This window comes from Amblyomma americanum, chromosome 7 (genome assembly GCF_052857255.1).
Source record: "Amblyomma americanum isolate KBUSLIRL-KWMA chromosome 7, ASM5285725v1, whole genome shotgun sequence".
Classification (NCBI taxonomy): domain Eukaryota; kingdom Metazoa; phylum Arthropoda; class Arachnida; order Ixodida; family Ixodidae; genus Amblyomma; species Amblyomma americanum.
In genome coordinates, this window is record NC_135503.1 from 76,412,750 (window position 1) to 76,427,354 (window position 14,605).

The 14,605-nt window shown below is 48.4% G+C and overlaps 1 protein-coding gene across 1 annotated transcript in view; it reads left to right on the forward strand.

Moving 5' to 3' along the window:
• The window catches only part of LOC144097243 (uncharacterized), a 201,351-nt gene that overhangs the window by 16,678 nt on the left and 170,068 nt on the right, over window positions 1-14,605 (forward strand). Inside the window, exons 2-6 of the mRNA XM_077629987.1 lie at window positions 78-145; window positions 641-771; window positions 1,287-1,334; window positions 3,234-3,362; window positions 9,773-9,850. Coding sequence (XP_077486113.1) covers window positions 81-145; window positions 641-771; window positions 1,287-1,334; window positions 3,234-3,362; window positions 9,773-9,850 — 451 coding nt within the window. The 5' untranslated portion in view covers window positions 78-80. The remainder of the gene's footprint in view (window positions 1-77; window positions 146-640; window positions 772-1,286; window positions 1,335-3,233; window positions 3,363-9,772; window positions 9,851-14,605) is intronic.

The following is a 14,605-nucleotide window of genomic DNA, read 5'->3' on the forward strand; positions in this document are numbered from 1 at the left end:
ATTGAGCCACCGCGGCTGGTGTGCAGGGCGCATTGGGCGCAGGAAAACTCAGTGTGTCGCCCTCTCGCCTCTCGCAGACCATGGCCGAGGAGTCGATGTTGTCCACTGCGGAGAGCGGGATCGAGCCGCCACCCGGGGCTGCAGCGTGAGTAAAGATCTATACGCACGCACGCACGCACGCACGCACGCACGCATGCATGCACGCACGCGCACAGCCTGAGAATGCGCGTTTTGCATGTAGATGTATTTCAGAGCCTTGTTAACATGGCTACGTCAACACACACACACGCACACGCACACGCACGCGCACGTACACGCACAGGCACACATACACGCGCACACACATGGAAACCCACGCACAGGCACACAAAAACTTACACACATAGAAAGCCACGCACAGGCACACAAACTCACACACATACACGCTCGCGCACGCACACACAGACGTGCAAGCACAAACACGCTCGCAAGCACACACACACACGATCTGAGAAAGCGCATTTTGCAAGCAGATGTATTTGAAAGAGCCTTGTTGACATGGCTATGTATCAAGTGCATGGTTACTGCATTTTGCTGTGCGGGACCTGAAGCCCCAACGTTGAGCGCCGTCTCTTCGGGTTTCCTTTCATTGTAATTGCAGTGGAGCCGGGGCACAGGCGGAAATGATCACAAAAAAGTTGGCCAATTATTGGTGCCTAATTGGGTCCATACCGCTAGTGATGTTCCTGCTGGTGGCCATCCCAACCATCTTCTATGTCAAAAAGTTCTCAGGTAAGCGGAATCTTATGCATCCTTGCTACCGCCGCTGGCGCCGAGCCCATGCGTTTCGTTAGAAGCTCCGATATAATCAGTGGGCTCCAGTCTGTCCGCTAACCTCACACGCAATTCACGTTACTGCCGGCATATACTAAGGCGGAGTGAAAGCATTTCCTCGAGCCACCAGTTGTGAATAGGTTTAGTGGCACGCCAAAGGCGAATTTTACCGCTTACCTTTCAATACAGAGAGTATATTTTTCCCGCCTAATATGCAAAAGAATTGCTTTAGTGCATTCAGCTTCTCTGAATGCCCTAATGCGCAAAAGTGGCTTTTTTCTACTACAGCCGGCGTGTGCGCCATGTGAGCGCAAATTTAACGAAATGCAAATGCACGTCTCTAGTCGACATTTATGCGATCGCCGCTTCGATATGACAGTTCCGCATGACAGGCGCGTAATATGGCGCACACGCGGCTGAGTTTCTGAGTAACATGGTATAGCGCTCACCATTGCGCTTTGCTCGTGTTTCAGAGTACGTGAACGCCGAGTACTGCGAAAGCAAATCCTGCAAAGACCTCGGTGAGTGCTCACTTGTTCTTGCTCGCTTCAGTCGTGACACTTTGAGCATTCCATATGGCCCACTCGTGCTTGCGCAGAGCTGGGGGGTCAGTGCGCCAAAAAGGGCGGCCATAAAATTTTTGAATCTTTAGTTGTTGCTTGCGTAGGAGCGATTACCGCGATGCTGCTAAATAAGACCTTAGCCATGGTTCTCGATGTGTGCCCTGCGACTGGTGCTCAAACCTGGCGGTCTCGACGGAGACTCCGCGTATCGCAAAAGCGTGCCTTCAAATACGTAGAGCGCATTAGGCGGAAGAAGCTACGTCTGTCACTATGCCCGCAGATCGCGGGCAGGTGTGAAATACCGCATCACCCCGCGGGACTCAACGAAACCTCGCGCTTTTCCAACTCCGCCTATATATGAGCGTTTGATCTTGTTGATGTCAAATAGATCGACGATGTCTTCGGCGGGGACCACAGGTTGTGCTCAGAGCCGCGGGTCGCACCATTTGCGAAGAGGGGTGGGAGGAGGGCTTCCACCGGAAGTTTATTGCTTCTGTCAGTAAAGCACCGCGACGGGTCTTTTAACGAAGGTATCAAGGCAACAACGCACACCCTTGCCTGTCATCTTACGATACAATGATTTGCGCGTACACCTAAAGCTCACAAGCCATGAAACGCGTTCTTTACGTGCCTGCTCTCTCCTGTAGAGTGATAACTCCAGTAATCCGTCACCTCCACCTGCTTGCAAGTGAGCGAGCTATGCAAGTGATTCCGCACCCGGCGCTGAGGCGCAGCGTGACCATGATCCGTACCTGGATCGACACTCATCTCGCGCTGGAGTGCGCCCGCCCTGTAGCCCGCTACAAAGGTTGTTAGCCCTCACTTACCGACGAGTAACTGTCTTTTGAAATTTTGCGTCTACGTCCACGGCAAGAGGACTATCTTTCGTACGGTGGTGGTGCAGCGGCCGGGGCGACGACCAAGCCGGTGCTCTTGCTGAGGCGGAGACATATATATAAGAAGAGCAATACTACAAATCGGATGCCCGGATGTGTGCACGGCGGGGTATGATTAGGTAATAGCACGAGGCACTTCCGGACGACGAGCGAAATTCTATGGGAAGGAAGAAACGATAGGCGAGGCAAGCGATACGGGCAAAACTCTTTCATTTGGGCATCCGTGCGGATTTCGGCATACATGAAGCCCAGCCTTTAATCTCCATGACTAAGACGAGGAACGGGAAGAAAGACTACACGGGCGCTGTCCCTTGCGTTAGCGGCGCTGGTTGAGTATGATGAACGGTAACCAACTATCCCAATACCCCGTACCGCTTAAGATGATGAACGGTCGCCAGTGTTCGCGCCGCCCAGATTGCAATGCACCGCAGTATACCATTGATGTCACTCTTCTAAGAGCTGAATGCGTGTACTCCAGGGGCTTGGTCTTCGACCTTGGCCGCAATAGCACTGGTACCGAGGCACAAAGATCGGGCGCGACGCTGTCGCACTTGCGCTCGGTGGTGAAGCATTTATGTCCAATATTCTTGTACAAAAGTTTTGACAGTTGGAAAATTGTAACATACTGTTGTGGAAATATTGAAGCTAAGTGTCCGTTCTTCTGATATGTAGCAAAACCATTCTTTTAAAGTGTTTCCATCGATCGCATCGAACTGTTAAGACTGCCTAAGAAAACGAATTGGGAACGCTTTTCATGACAGCAGAAACGTTAATAGAAAAAAGAATGCAAGACGTCGGTTGGGCGACCTGCGAATATACTGTTTGTTATAGCGAAATCTTACATTTATATGAAAAAATTTCGTTCCCGCTCAAAAATGCTTCTGTGCAGATTTGGAAGTATTTGGAATTTGTGGTATTTGGAAGTCATGTTGCCTACAGCCAATGAACCATCTCTTTTCAGCTGACGCGATCCTCAAGGCGGGTCCCATCTCGCAAGCTTGCACGAAGTTCAGCGCACACGTCTGCGCGGCGAAGGTTGACTTCACGACGCTTGCCTTGAAAAAGCTCTTCGACGAGAACAGCAAGGACCGTACGTACTCGCATGTGCCTCGCACGACTTTCACCCGTATACGTCGGCAGGTGTAGTAGCCTTGCAGGCCTAAGCACAATTTCCTTCGAGGTTTTCCCTCGCGACGGGTTTACTCGTGCTCGTTGTTCAATGTCCCATTCGTATTGTAACACTTTCCTCGTCTTATTCATTTTCTTTTGTTTGCTGCCGCAGCGGTGTCTGAGTTGTTATGGCGCTCGGCTGCTGACCCGACAGGCGCGGGTTCTATCCCGTCCGCGGCGGTTGCATTTCGATTTAGGCGAAATGCTAGAGGCCCGTGTACTGTGCGATGTCAGTGCACGTTAAAGATTTCCTGATGGTCGGAATTTCTGGAGCCCTTCACTACGGCATCCCTCATAGCCTGAGTCGCTTTGGGACGTTAAACCCCCATAAAGCAAAACCAAACTATCCCCTGTTTTCTGACGATGGTACACGGGCACGGTCACGGCAAGGCATGGGGGCACCTCCACTCATCCACTAATACCTCCGTTTAAACCTTGTGACACCATCACGCGCACTGTGAAAGCTAAACACTCATTTTGCTAGTAGGAGAGGGGAGGGGGGGGGGTAAAAGCCTTTTCCATATTTGACTTTCACTTCGACGGCCGCCGCGGTGGCTTAGTGGTTGTGGTGCTTGGTAGCTGACCCTAAAGACATGGGTTCGATCCGGTCACAGTTCGATGCAGGCGAAAGCAAACAAAATAAGCAAAAGGTGCCCCCGAAAGCAAAAGATTGCCCAGCCGTCACCGTAGCTCAGTTGGCAGAGCACCGGACACGAAATTCGGAGGTCGTGAGTTCGGATAGCAGCGGCGGCATGCGGTTTTTTCTTCTACTTGTAGTAACCTTATTGATGAAAATCACAAATTAAAAAAACGAAGACTACTTCTATGTTTTTTCGGTTCGGTGACTGTTCGCTTCAGTCATGCGCTAGTCAGGTTCGAGGCTATCTTGCGACCGGGAATCGGACCAACGGCATATGCACCTTCAAATGAATGCATTCCCAGGCACTCTTCCTTACGGCGCGGTTCAGGTTTCCACTGAGATATGAGATGGTTACTGCTCATTTCCTTTCCACAAAAGCCAATTTCAGTATCAAAATAATGACGCAACCGTCCGTCGTACACCGTTTCGGGTGGCGTCATATGATTTCTCGCTACATATGCGTGTCTTAGCCAGGTTGGAGGTTAGCTCGCGACAGGTATTCGAGTCGATTGTCGTAGTGCTTCACTCAGACCTTTGTGGATTCAGCCTTTGTGGAATCAGTGTTCGGACGCGAGCCTTGGTTTCATTTCTCAATGCGCAACCTGCGTCGAGCGGTTACAACCAAGGAGGGAACATCTCTGAAGATTCCTCAAAACCGCTGGAACAAGCACTGGGGTGCCATAAATTTCCTTCCTTCCTTCCTTCCTTCCTTCCTTCCTTCCTTCCTTCCTTCCTTCCTTTCTCACTTTCTTTCTTCGCTTCTTTCTTTCGTTCTTTCTTTCTTTCTTTCTTACTTTATTTCTTTCTTTCATTCTTTCTTTCTTTCTTTGTTTCCTTTCTTTCCTTCTTTCTTTATCTCTCATTTTCCTTCCTTTCTTTCTTTTTCTTTCTTTCGTTCTTTCCTTTTTTTCTCTTTTTCTTTGTTTCTTTCTTCCTTTCTTTTCTTCTTTCTTTCTTTCTTTCTTCTTCACCTTCACTTCCAAAGAAAATGAGCAGTCTTTAGTACCCTCTGAATTTTTTTTTTCGTTCAGCGAAAACAGCAATTAGGCACTGTTTCGAGCTGTTCTACTAGAGTCTACTCGGTCAACTTTCTTCTCTCGGTTTTCGAAACTGCGGAGGCGATTGTGAAGATTTAATGGATTGATGGATGATAGGCCGAGGCTTCTTTTTGTCGCGGCGCGTTGGCAACTGCCACATTCTCTTAAATTGTTTCCGAGAGTTTTACCACCGTTATCCCCCAATCAAGCACTGAGAATTATAGAAAACTTTCGTGTTGCTATCAAGATAACGCATTGATCCGAACTAGCTTGATCTCTGTCCCGCAACTTCATTTCCACTGACACTGCAGAATGCTTTGGCGGATTCTCACAGCTCCCCAGTTTTTTGTTCGACCTTTACTTTAAACTGCCTGCGTTACAGCACGGTCGCATTCCCTTAGAATGCTAAATCGTCAATGCTTTTGTAGAATCCGATCATGCTTCGTCGTGCAGTGTATGCCTCATTTATGAGTTTTTGCTCTCAGCCAAGCTATCTCTGCTGAGATGTTCGTGTATTCTTGTAAGAAACTTTCATTTTTATATAGTCCTTTGCCGACTGGGTAGACTTGTGGGCGCGGCGGCGGCCACATATATTTCGCTGGACGACGGGCACCGCTGCAGCGAAGCCTAGCCAGCAGAGGAACGAAGCATCCGAGCTGCATGCCGACCTCGAGAGCTTTCCAGCGTTCGATGCTCGCGCTCGCCAGAGCAAAGCGTTCCAAGCTCGCGCTCGATGGCGCGGGAGGCGCGGTGCCGGGATGATGATAGCTACAGACTATGAGGTGCAATCCGCATTACGGATATCCTGCTTTCGCCTCGCCCCAGCACAAGCTCTGGCCTGCTGTTACATCCTCCAGGCGACCGTTGGACCCCGTCCTTATAGAACTCATCTATATACTTATTACAGCTTTTGTATGCGTATAGGTGCTTTCTTTTATATCTTCATAGTCTATAGAGTGTCTGTACACAAGTCTACCAAGCGTTTACGTTTATAGGGTTTGATGAATCAAAGCGACTCATAATAGGGTGGAACTTTCGGCTTGCTGGTGCATCACTTTTGATTAAGACATACCGCATGAACATAGCGCTCGTCCTGTGTTGTCTCTGCACTGTCCTATCTTCATGCGCTATGTCTTACTCAGCTAAAAAAAAGCATCTCAGGCTAGGATGGACGCAATGGTGGACAGCTCCAGAAAATTTCGTCCATTTGCGGTTTTTTAACGTACACTGAGACTGAACAGTAAAGTGACCCTAGGATTTCGCCCCCATCGAAATGCGACCGTCTCGGCCTAGATTGAACCCATGTTTCAAGGGTCATCAGCTTAGCACTACAGCCAATAAGTCACCGCCATGGCCTCTACGAAAAGTATATGGCCAAAAATCTACATATTGCCTATAGGACTTGTATAGCATGAAGGCTAGTCAGTGTACTTCGTCAATAGAATCTCAGTAGGGTTTATAAACAAGACTGTGGAACGTCTATAGACTGTCTGAAGAGAGCGAGAGAAAGGCATTTTAATAATAAGAAAGGAGGAGAAATTTTGTAATGGCAATAGCCTCTTTTCACGTGTTCTCATTTCTTGTTCTTCAGTGGGAGCGCTGGTAGATAAGAAAATGAGCAATAATAATAATAATAATTGGTATTTGGGGGAAAGGAAATGGCGCAGTATCTGTCTCATATATCGTTGGACACCTGAACCGCGCAGTAAGGGAAGGGATAAAGGAGGGAGTGAAAGAAGAAAAGAATAGGTGCCGTAGTGGAGGGCTCCGGAATAATTTCGACCACCTGGGGATCTTTAACGTACACTGACATCGCACAGCACACGGGGGCCTTAGCGTTTTTCCTCCATAAAAACGCAGCCGCCGCGGTCGGGTTTGAACCCGGGAACTCCTGATCAGTAGTCGAGCACCCTAACCACTGAGCCACCGCGGCGGGGCTGAAAAATGAGCAACGTTCTTGTAATTGTGGAATAATCGGGGCGACCGCTTAGAAGGCTGCGTGCTTGCAATGACGCCACAATAGAGGCCACGTGAACAGACTACTACGCCAACACAAACGAATGGAGTGAGAATGATTACTTACAGGAAAAATTTGATGTCGCGGAAAGGAAGTGGCGCAGTATCTGTCTCACCTCTCGGCGGCACCTGAACCGCGTCGTAAGGGATAAAGGAAGGACTGAAAGAAGAAAGAGGTGCCGTAGTGGAGGGCTCCGGAATAATTTCGACCATCTGGGGATCTTTAACGTGCACTGATATTGCACAGCACACGTGCGCCTCTGCGTTTCGCCTCATTAGTGAGCGGCGCTGCAAAAACTACGACGTATAATCGATGTTTGTTCACTGGCTGTCATGCCAGGTTCTGGTGTAACTAAGGTAAAAGTTGGAGCAAAATATAACGGTAAAAAAGTGATAATAATAATAATTGTTTTTTTGGGAAAGGAAATGGCGCAGTATCTGTCTCATATATCGTTGGACACCTGAACCGCGCCGTAAGGGAAGGGATAAGGGAGGGAGTGAAAGAAGAAAAGAAGAAGGAGGTGCCGTAGTGGAGGGCTCCGGAATAATTTCGACCACCTGGGGATCTTTAACGTGCACTGACATCGCACAGCACACGGGCGCCTTAGCGTTTTTCCTCTTCCTCCATAAAAACGCAGCCGCCGCGGCCGGGTGCGTTTTTATGGAGGAAAAACGCTAAGGCGCCCGTGTGCTGTGCGATGTCAGTGCACGTTAAAAATCCCCAGGTGGTCGAAATTATTCCGGAGCCCTCCACTACGGCACCTCCTTCTTCCTTACTTCTTTCACTCCCTCCCTTATCCCTTCCCTTACGGCGTGGTTCAGGTGTCCAACGATATATGAGACAGATACTGCGCCATTTCCTTTCCCAAAAAAACCAATTATTATTATTATCACTTTTTTGCCCTTATATTTTGCTCCAACTTTTACCTTAGTTACACCAGAACCTGGCATGACAGCCAGTGAACAAACATCGATTATACTTCGTAGTTTTTGCAGCGCCGCTCACTAATGAGGCGAAACGCAGAGGCGCCACATTGCAATTTTTGCACGTCTTACGTGATTCTGTGCCTAACACTGCTCAGCTAATGTAATGCCAACTGAAATACATGTAAGAATAATTTCAATTTTGAATCATTTTCCGAGCTCAGGTGAAGTTCACATAGTGGATCATGTTTGCTGATATCTTAGGGATCATTGCAAAGGAAAAACATACCAAAACAGTTTGGTGTCTGCAAATGTTTGCCTTCCTAGTCGAAAATTCTGGAAAAAGCGGCCTAGCGCCCTGTTCTATATCGCCCCTATAGAGCTGCTCGAGACAGCTGGGCCTCGTCAAGCTGTCTCGAGCAGCTTTTAGCCCAGGCGCTCCTTCCCGCATATATCTGAGAGAAATAAAGCGATCTCATTCAATTCGATACCGCCGTTTCCCTGTTCTCTTCACTCACTTTTTTTTCACCATTATATAGACAGATTGTATTGGCATTGCGTTTGATGATGGTGATAGATTTTCTTTTTTCGTGCTCTTTAGCTTTGGCTAATGGGTACCATAGTACAAGGTATTTTTTATCTGCACTAGGCTTGGTCAAAGGCCCCATTATCTAAACATTTCAGCTCAAAGAAGCCGAGGAACAGGCCAGGTACCCTTTGTATAGCCGGTAGTTGAGCGTGGTGGAACTGCAGGCCGAAGCCTGTACCTCCCGCATAGCAGATGAACTCTTTAACCACTATACGTACTGCTGTGGTGCGCATTTTATTTCAATCGGAGTATATTTCGCCACCTTTCCTAGTAGAAAGCTGCTTTTCTTAAAAGTACCGAATTCTCTTTCTTAGCGCCGCCGGGCTCAGAAGGAATATAGCCACCATGCTCTAATGTTGCCGGAACAACCAGTACAAAAATTTGCAGGTAACTGCATGAAGTGGAGGTCATCCAAAGCCTCCGGGCACTCTTTTTGGGGCAGCATACATGCGCAAACTGCTGCTTAGAGAGTTGAAAAAATCTTTGCTTCCAATTTCTTCTTAGTATTCGTTCACGATATTACTAAAGTTGTCTGCTCTAGCTACGCAGAATATTTTGTGTAATATATAATGCCGACGTTACGAACATAGATACCCAGGACACCACAGACATGGTTAACATGAAGGGAGAATAAGGCAGCGGCCGCCGTATACCTTCCAGACCCGTTGCGGGGAGAGGGGATTTGCGGTACTCTCACTCTAACTATTCTCGCAGTCGAGAACCCCCTGTCTACACTGGGTCCAACACGTGCAACGGTGTCAGTTGCTCTGGTAGAACGCTCGCGCCTCGTCTACCGCAATCAGTGAGCCTAGCCGGGACGGCGCCGGCAAAGCTGATGTGCTCTATAGAAGCCACTAATTAAGTTGCGATGCTATCTGTTCGATGCGCCACGGTGACCTGCCCTGATGAAGCACTAGCCGCATGCTCTGATGGGTAGAGATGGCTCGCCTTCGAGACTTTGTAGTATGCGAGGTGGCATCAGCGAAAGCATGCTGGACGGCGGACGAACACCATCTTTCACTCCTTTATAGATTCACGATTGTTTTGTTTGCAGGTGGCCTTTTTGGATGGCAGTTAACCCACCTCAGTCAGTAGTCTTCATGATGTCCTCTTCTCTGTTTCAGCCCCGGAAGGCGCCCAACCCCCTCCTGGTATCTCGGAATGGGGCAAGGCCAAAGCCTACTTACTTGCTTGCACTGGAGGTATGACCATCACACCCTAACTTATACATTTCATGTAACTGGCACCAATGTTTTAAAAATATTGCCTCGCTCATTGCTCAGACCGAGTGCCCTCTGCTCGGGGTGGAGAGATATTGAAGCCACTGTTCTTTCCGGACTTACGAGCGCACTGAAGAAAAACAAATCAACCAGCTTCTTTAATATGTATTTTAAGCCCAAACTCTAAACTTTGTAGACAGAAGAGCTCCGAAATGTTAAACTCGGAAGCACTTGTTTCATTTCTAGTAATCTCTCATAGCACTTGTTTGATTTTTATTAAATCGAGGGGTGTGTGTGTTCGGAGGGGGGGGGGGGGAGGGGTTAAAGGAAGTCGGGAGAAATATTCCACGTATATCAATCGATTACCACGTTCAAATGAAGGTGGTTGCTTGGATGAAAAATCGGCTGTAATGAGGTCGAGAAAGCAAAACTAAAGTTATCGCTGCCTGAGGTGATTTTCACAAGTGAACTATTGTGGCATGTAGTGCCTGTTAAATGCGGGATTTTTAGACTACTTCCCGCTCAACTGAGTTCAAATTAGACTTCACGTGTTTTAAAACTGTCTTGAAGTCATGACCGGTGAAAGTTCAATTGAGTGTCTAAAAAGCAAAAAAAAAGCCAGCCAGCTCCACACCAAATTTCAAATCATAGACACATTATTTCCCAGAAGGCCAACAATGTCCGACGGTTGTCCGATTAAGGTTAATACACATAAACCCGAATCCGGACATCCCAATGAAGAACGAAACAGATCCGAAAACGGATGTGCGGTGGGCTTACGAGGGGCGTCCTTCTTAAGAGCGATTTTCTAATGCGGGCAGGATGGAAAAACCGCTCTTCCAGTTGGCAGTGAACCGGTATAAATCGTGTATGGTTGTCGGAGGAGGCGAAGACACTTAGCCGCTCAGTGAGGACTCTTAATAATAGAAGCTCGAATTAGCCCGGCGACATCTAATCTATTTCTTCTGCTTTGAAGCACTCATGTTTTCTGGTGAAAGACATCAATATTGCAGGCTATAAGAGCAGCACATGGCATAGCGTGAGCACTGAATGCTTTAGCACAGCTTTTTGTACACAGACGCCGCTTTCTCTCTTCGTAATCGGCGCGTCCGCGATGGCGCTGCTTGTTAAGCAGAAGCCTCCTTTTCGTGTGAGCTAGCAACCTACCAGATAAAGATGCAGTCGTACAAAAGAATCCCTGCAGTGCTTTACGCGTGCATTAAATCAATCACGTAGACAACCTACCCGGAGTTATAACTCGCTGTGAGGAGGTTGCACTGAGAATTCAAGTGAGCGCTGTTCTGCATCCTAGACATCACAGGCTGTTCCACTGACATGTCCTTCCTGCCCCACTCCAGCCATTGAGGCAATGCTTAGCCATTTTTTGGAAACTTGCTCCGGACTTAGTGTAGTGCGCGACTGACATCTACGCAGACACAAGTACCACACAAACCGCCCGCCAGATGCACGGATGTGGACACATGCGTCTCAGCATAAAGCATTTATAGGTGAATTTGTGCAATAAGCAAAAAATGGATGTGTTGTAACACGGCTTGAACCTAGTTATACGAGCGAAAGGTCTGTTAAACATGGTCTCCACTGTCTCAAATGTACAACTGAAGGGTCAAGGTCAGGTACCCAATGGTCAGAGTCATATGATCACGTCGTCATACTACCATATCTTGGGCCATTTCACCATGGATTAAGTTCTGTTTCACCTTGTGAGGCATTGAAGGTCATGGTCGTTGTGGTGCCCCCTGTCTCAAATCAAATGTCAAGGCCATGGTGAAAGGTCAAGGTCAAAGTTAGGGTTGGTTACCATATGGTCATCGGCGTATGATACTATGACAGCTTGGGCCATACCACGCAGTAGGTTTGGCTTGACCTCGTGAGGCCTAGAAGGTCATTGCCTCATCCACATCGAAATCTGAAGGTGTACCCCGAGGAGTAGGGGATCTTTAACGTGTACTGAAATCGCACTGCACACGGGTGCCTTACCATTTCGCTTGCATCGAAACGCACCCGCCGCGGTCGGGTTCTGTGCTGTGCGATTTCAGCGCACGTTAAAGATCCCCAGGTGGTCGAAATTATTCCGGAGCCCTACACTACGGCATTTTTTCTTTCTTCTCTCAGTCCCTCCTTTATCCCATTCCGTACGGCGCGGTTCAGGTGTCCGCCGACGTGCGAGACAGATACTGGGCCATTTCCTTTCCCCAACAACCAATTTGTAGTTTTAGTAGTGGTCTCCTCCTAAAATGCGAGCCTCGAACATTTGGTTTTTTGGGGAAAGGAAATGGCGCAGTATCTGTGTCATATATCGTTGGAGGGAGTGAAAGAAGAAAGGAAGAAAGAGGTGCCGTAGTGGAGGTCTCCGGGATAATTTCGACCACCTGGAGATCTTCAGCGTGCACTGACATCGCACAGCACACGAGCGCCTTAAAGTTTTGCCTCCATAAAAACGCAGCCGCCGCGTTTTTATAGAGGCAAAACGCTCAGACGCCCGTAGTATTTGCGATAATAATTTTGGTATAGTGCCACAGTATCCTAGGGCACATTAATTTTGGCCCACTATGTTTGTTTACATTTATAAGATTCTTGCTAGACATGAACCTTGAATTCTGTATTGCTTTTAAGTGAAGAAAAAAAATGTCTTCCAGTGATTTACAACGTTGTGATACAATTTTAAACACTTAATTTAAAAGCGCACTTTGACACCATTTTTTTACTGCTTGCAAAAGAAAAGTCTAGTGCAAACGAAAAAGGACAGTGGTGATGTCACCAATTAGGCAAAACTTGCCAATGGCGATCGCGAGCTGCCCTGAAGTAAAGAACACATATGGCCGGCGTTCTTTGCGGCTGTGAACTTGTGCACTCGATTTGCCGGCTTTTTGAAGCGAGAAACTTCACTACGCAAGGTAAAGCAGTGGTCGGGTAGGCAGCACAATGACCTTTAACGACCTTTACTCCAACCAAGGATCCCTGAAAGGGGCCATGACCTGGTCATTCTTCATATTGCAGTTTTGTGCTAAAGTAACTAATAGAAGAGCTTATGATTCAATTTCCGAAATTTGGCTGCCCTGGATGCGGTGCATATTCCAAAAAATGCGATCGAAATTGAGACCGGGAGACTCCTCCCACCGGCAACAACCACCATATTGAATGACGTCACTAGGGCATGCATGAAGCAACGTCGTCTGCTCTCGCTGCTGCAGTATGCGCAGCGAGGTCTCATTCCCTCCTGTACTTTCGCGGGCGATCGAAGTTTTAAAAGCGATAACAACAGTAACGCAGTTTTTCTTCGGTATCGGTAGGGTTTGGTCACACTAGGCCGATGCGACTGCGATCGACGGTCGGTAGGCTGTTGGGTATGCAAATGCTGTCGCTGACGCACGGTCTGTCACGCTAAACCAACGACGATGCCAGCACGATCAACGACCGCGTATTGTAGTAATGTTAAGTGTCAGCTTAGTGGGAACCAGAAGAGTGTGGTGGGGGACTAGTTGGTATGGCATTCTATAAACTTAAGACTTTAAAACTTAATGGACCTCATGCTAGCCACGGCGACGTGCGCGATGTGCGTGCACCAGCGAAGATGTGCTTTCAATTTGTGCCTGCGCTTAGAACCGATTCGCGAGGTAAGCGGCACGAGCAAAAAACGCCGCACGACGGTGCCGCTCGTCGCTTGCCGCCGTCGCTTGGGCCTGCCCGGCCGATCGAAAGCTTCACTCCCGGTGAGGCGACGGCAGGAAAAACAGCGCTTTTGCACCATATCCGTATCGAAAAAAGCGAAACGAGCGGCTACATATTATACCTTCGCACTTTCTTACTAATCAGTGAGGCACATTTGCCATATTCTTGAATTTCTGTCGACAGTGGATCGCCGACTCCTTTCGTGACGAGGCCTAGCGAGTACTGTGAGGGCGTTGATGGGGCGAGATGACTGAAGTGAAGGCTTGAGGGGTATGATGACAGCTTTTATTGCTGTCGACACATAGAAACACTGGGGTTCCTTGCCGTTCCCATACGTTGTATTGCCTGGTGAAGCTGTGTGGATATGTCAATGAAGCTCGATACTGACGACGGACGTTGCGCTGCTATGCTTGTCGCTGTGCCTGGGCAAAAAATGCCTTGCAAGAGATATTCAATTTTTTGGGACTCAGTCAGCGGCGCTGCACGTTTCTCGATGACGCGAAGCTTTGCGTAGGCATAGCCGCGGAGAGACTAAGGGCTGGTCTGCACCAGGGGCATAACTTCCTGCTGCCATTGGAGTGGCGTCAGCTCGTCGGCAAATGCGTCGAGAAAAGCTTTACGCCACGTATCCCAAGTCGGGAAAAGTCTATGTGCCAGTTTTTTGCGGTCCCTCTCAACTTACTTGCTGTGATGAGGCTGGTTGTTCCTGGCGACCATGAAGCTAGCTGCGGCGTTCGTTGAATTTCTTGAATCCACAAACGCGCATTTTGCTTGTGGCAGTTCTCAAACAATGGCAAGGTAGACGATACGTCAGGCATGGTTGTCACGTGTACCTGCGGCATATAAGGGACTTAGAATTGCGGCGACGACGTTGAAGAAAACGGCACTCCAAATCGCGTATGGGAGTATTGTGGCTCCGTTACAAGGCCAGGTGTTGCTACAAAAGGCTGCGGTTGCCGTACCGGCGAGAAAAGTTAGTGCGCTGGCATGGCTGTGGCGTTGCCAACGAGCAGCTGAGCGGGAAAGTGCAATGGTGGAGGTAGGACG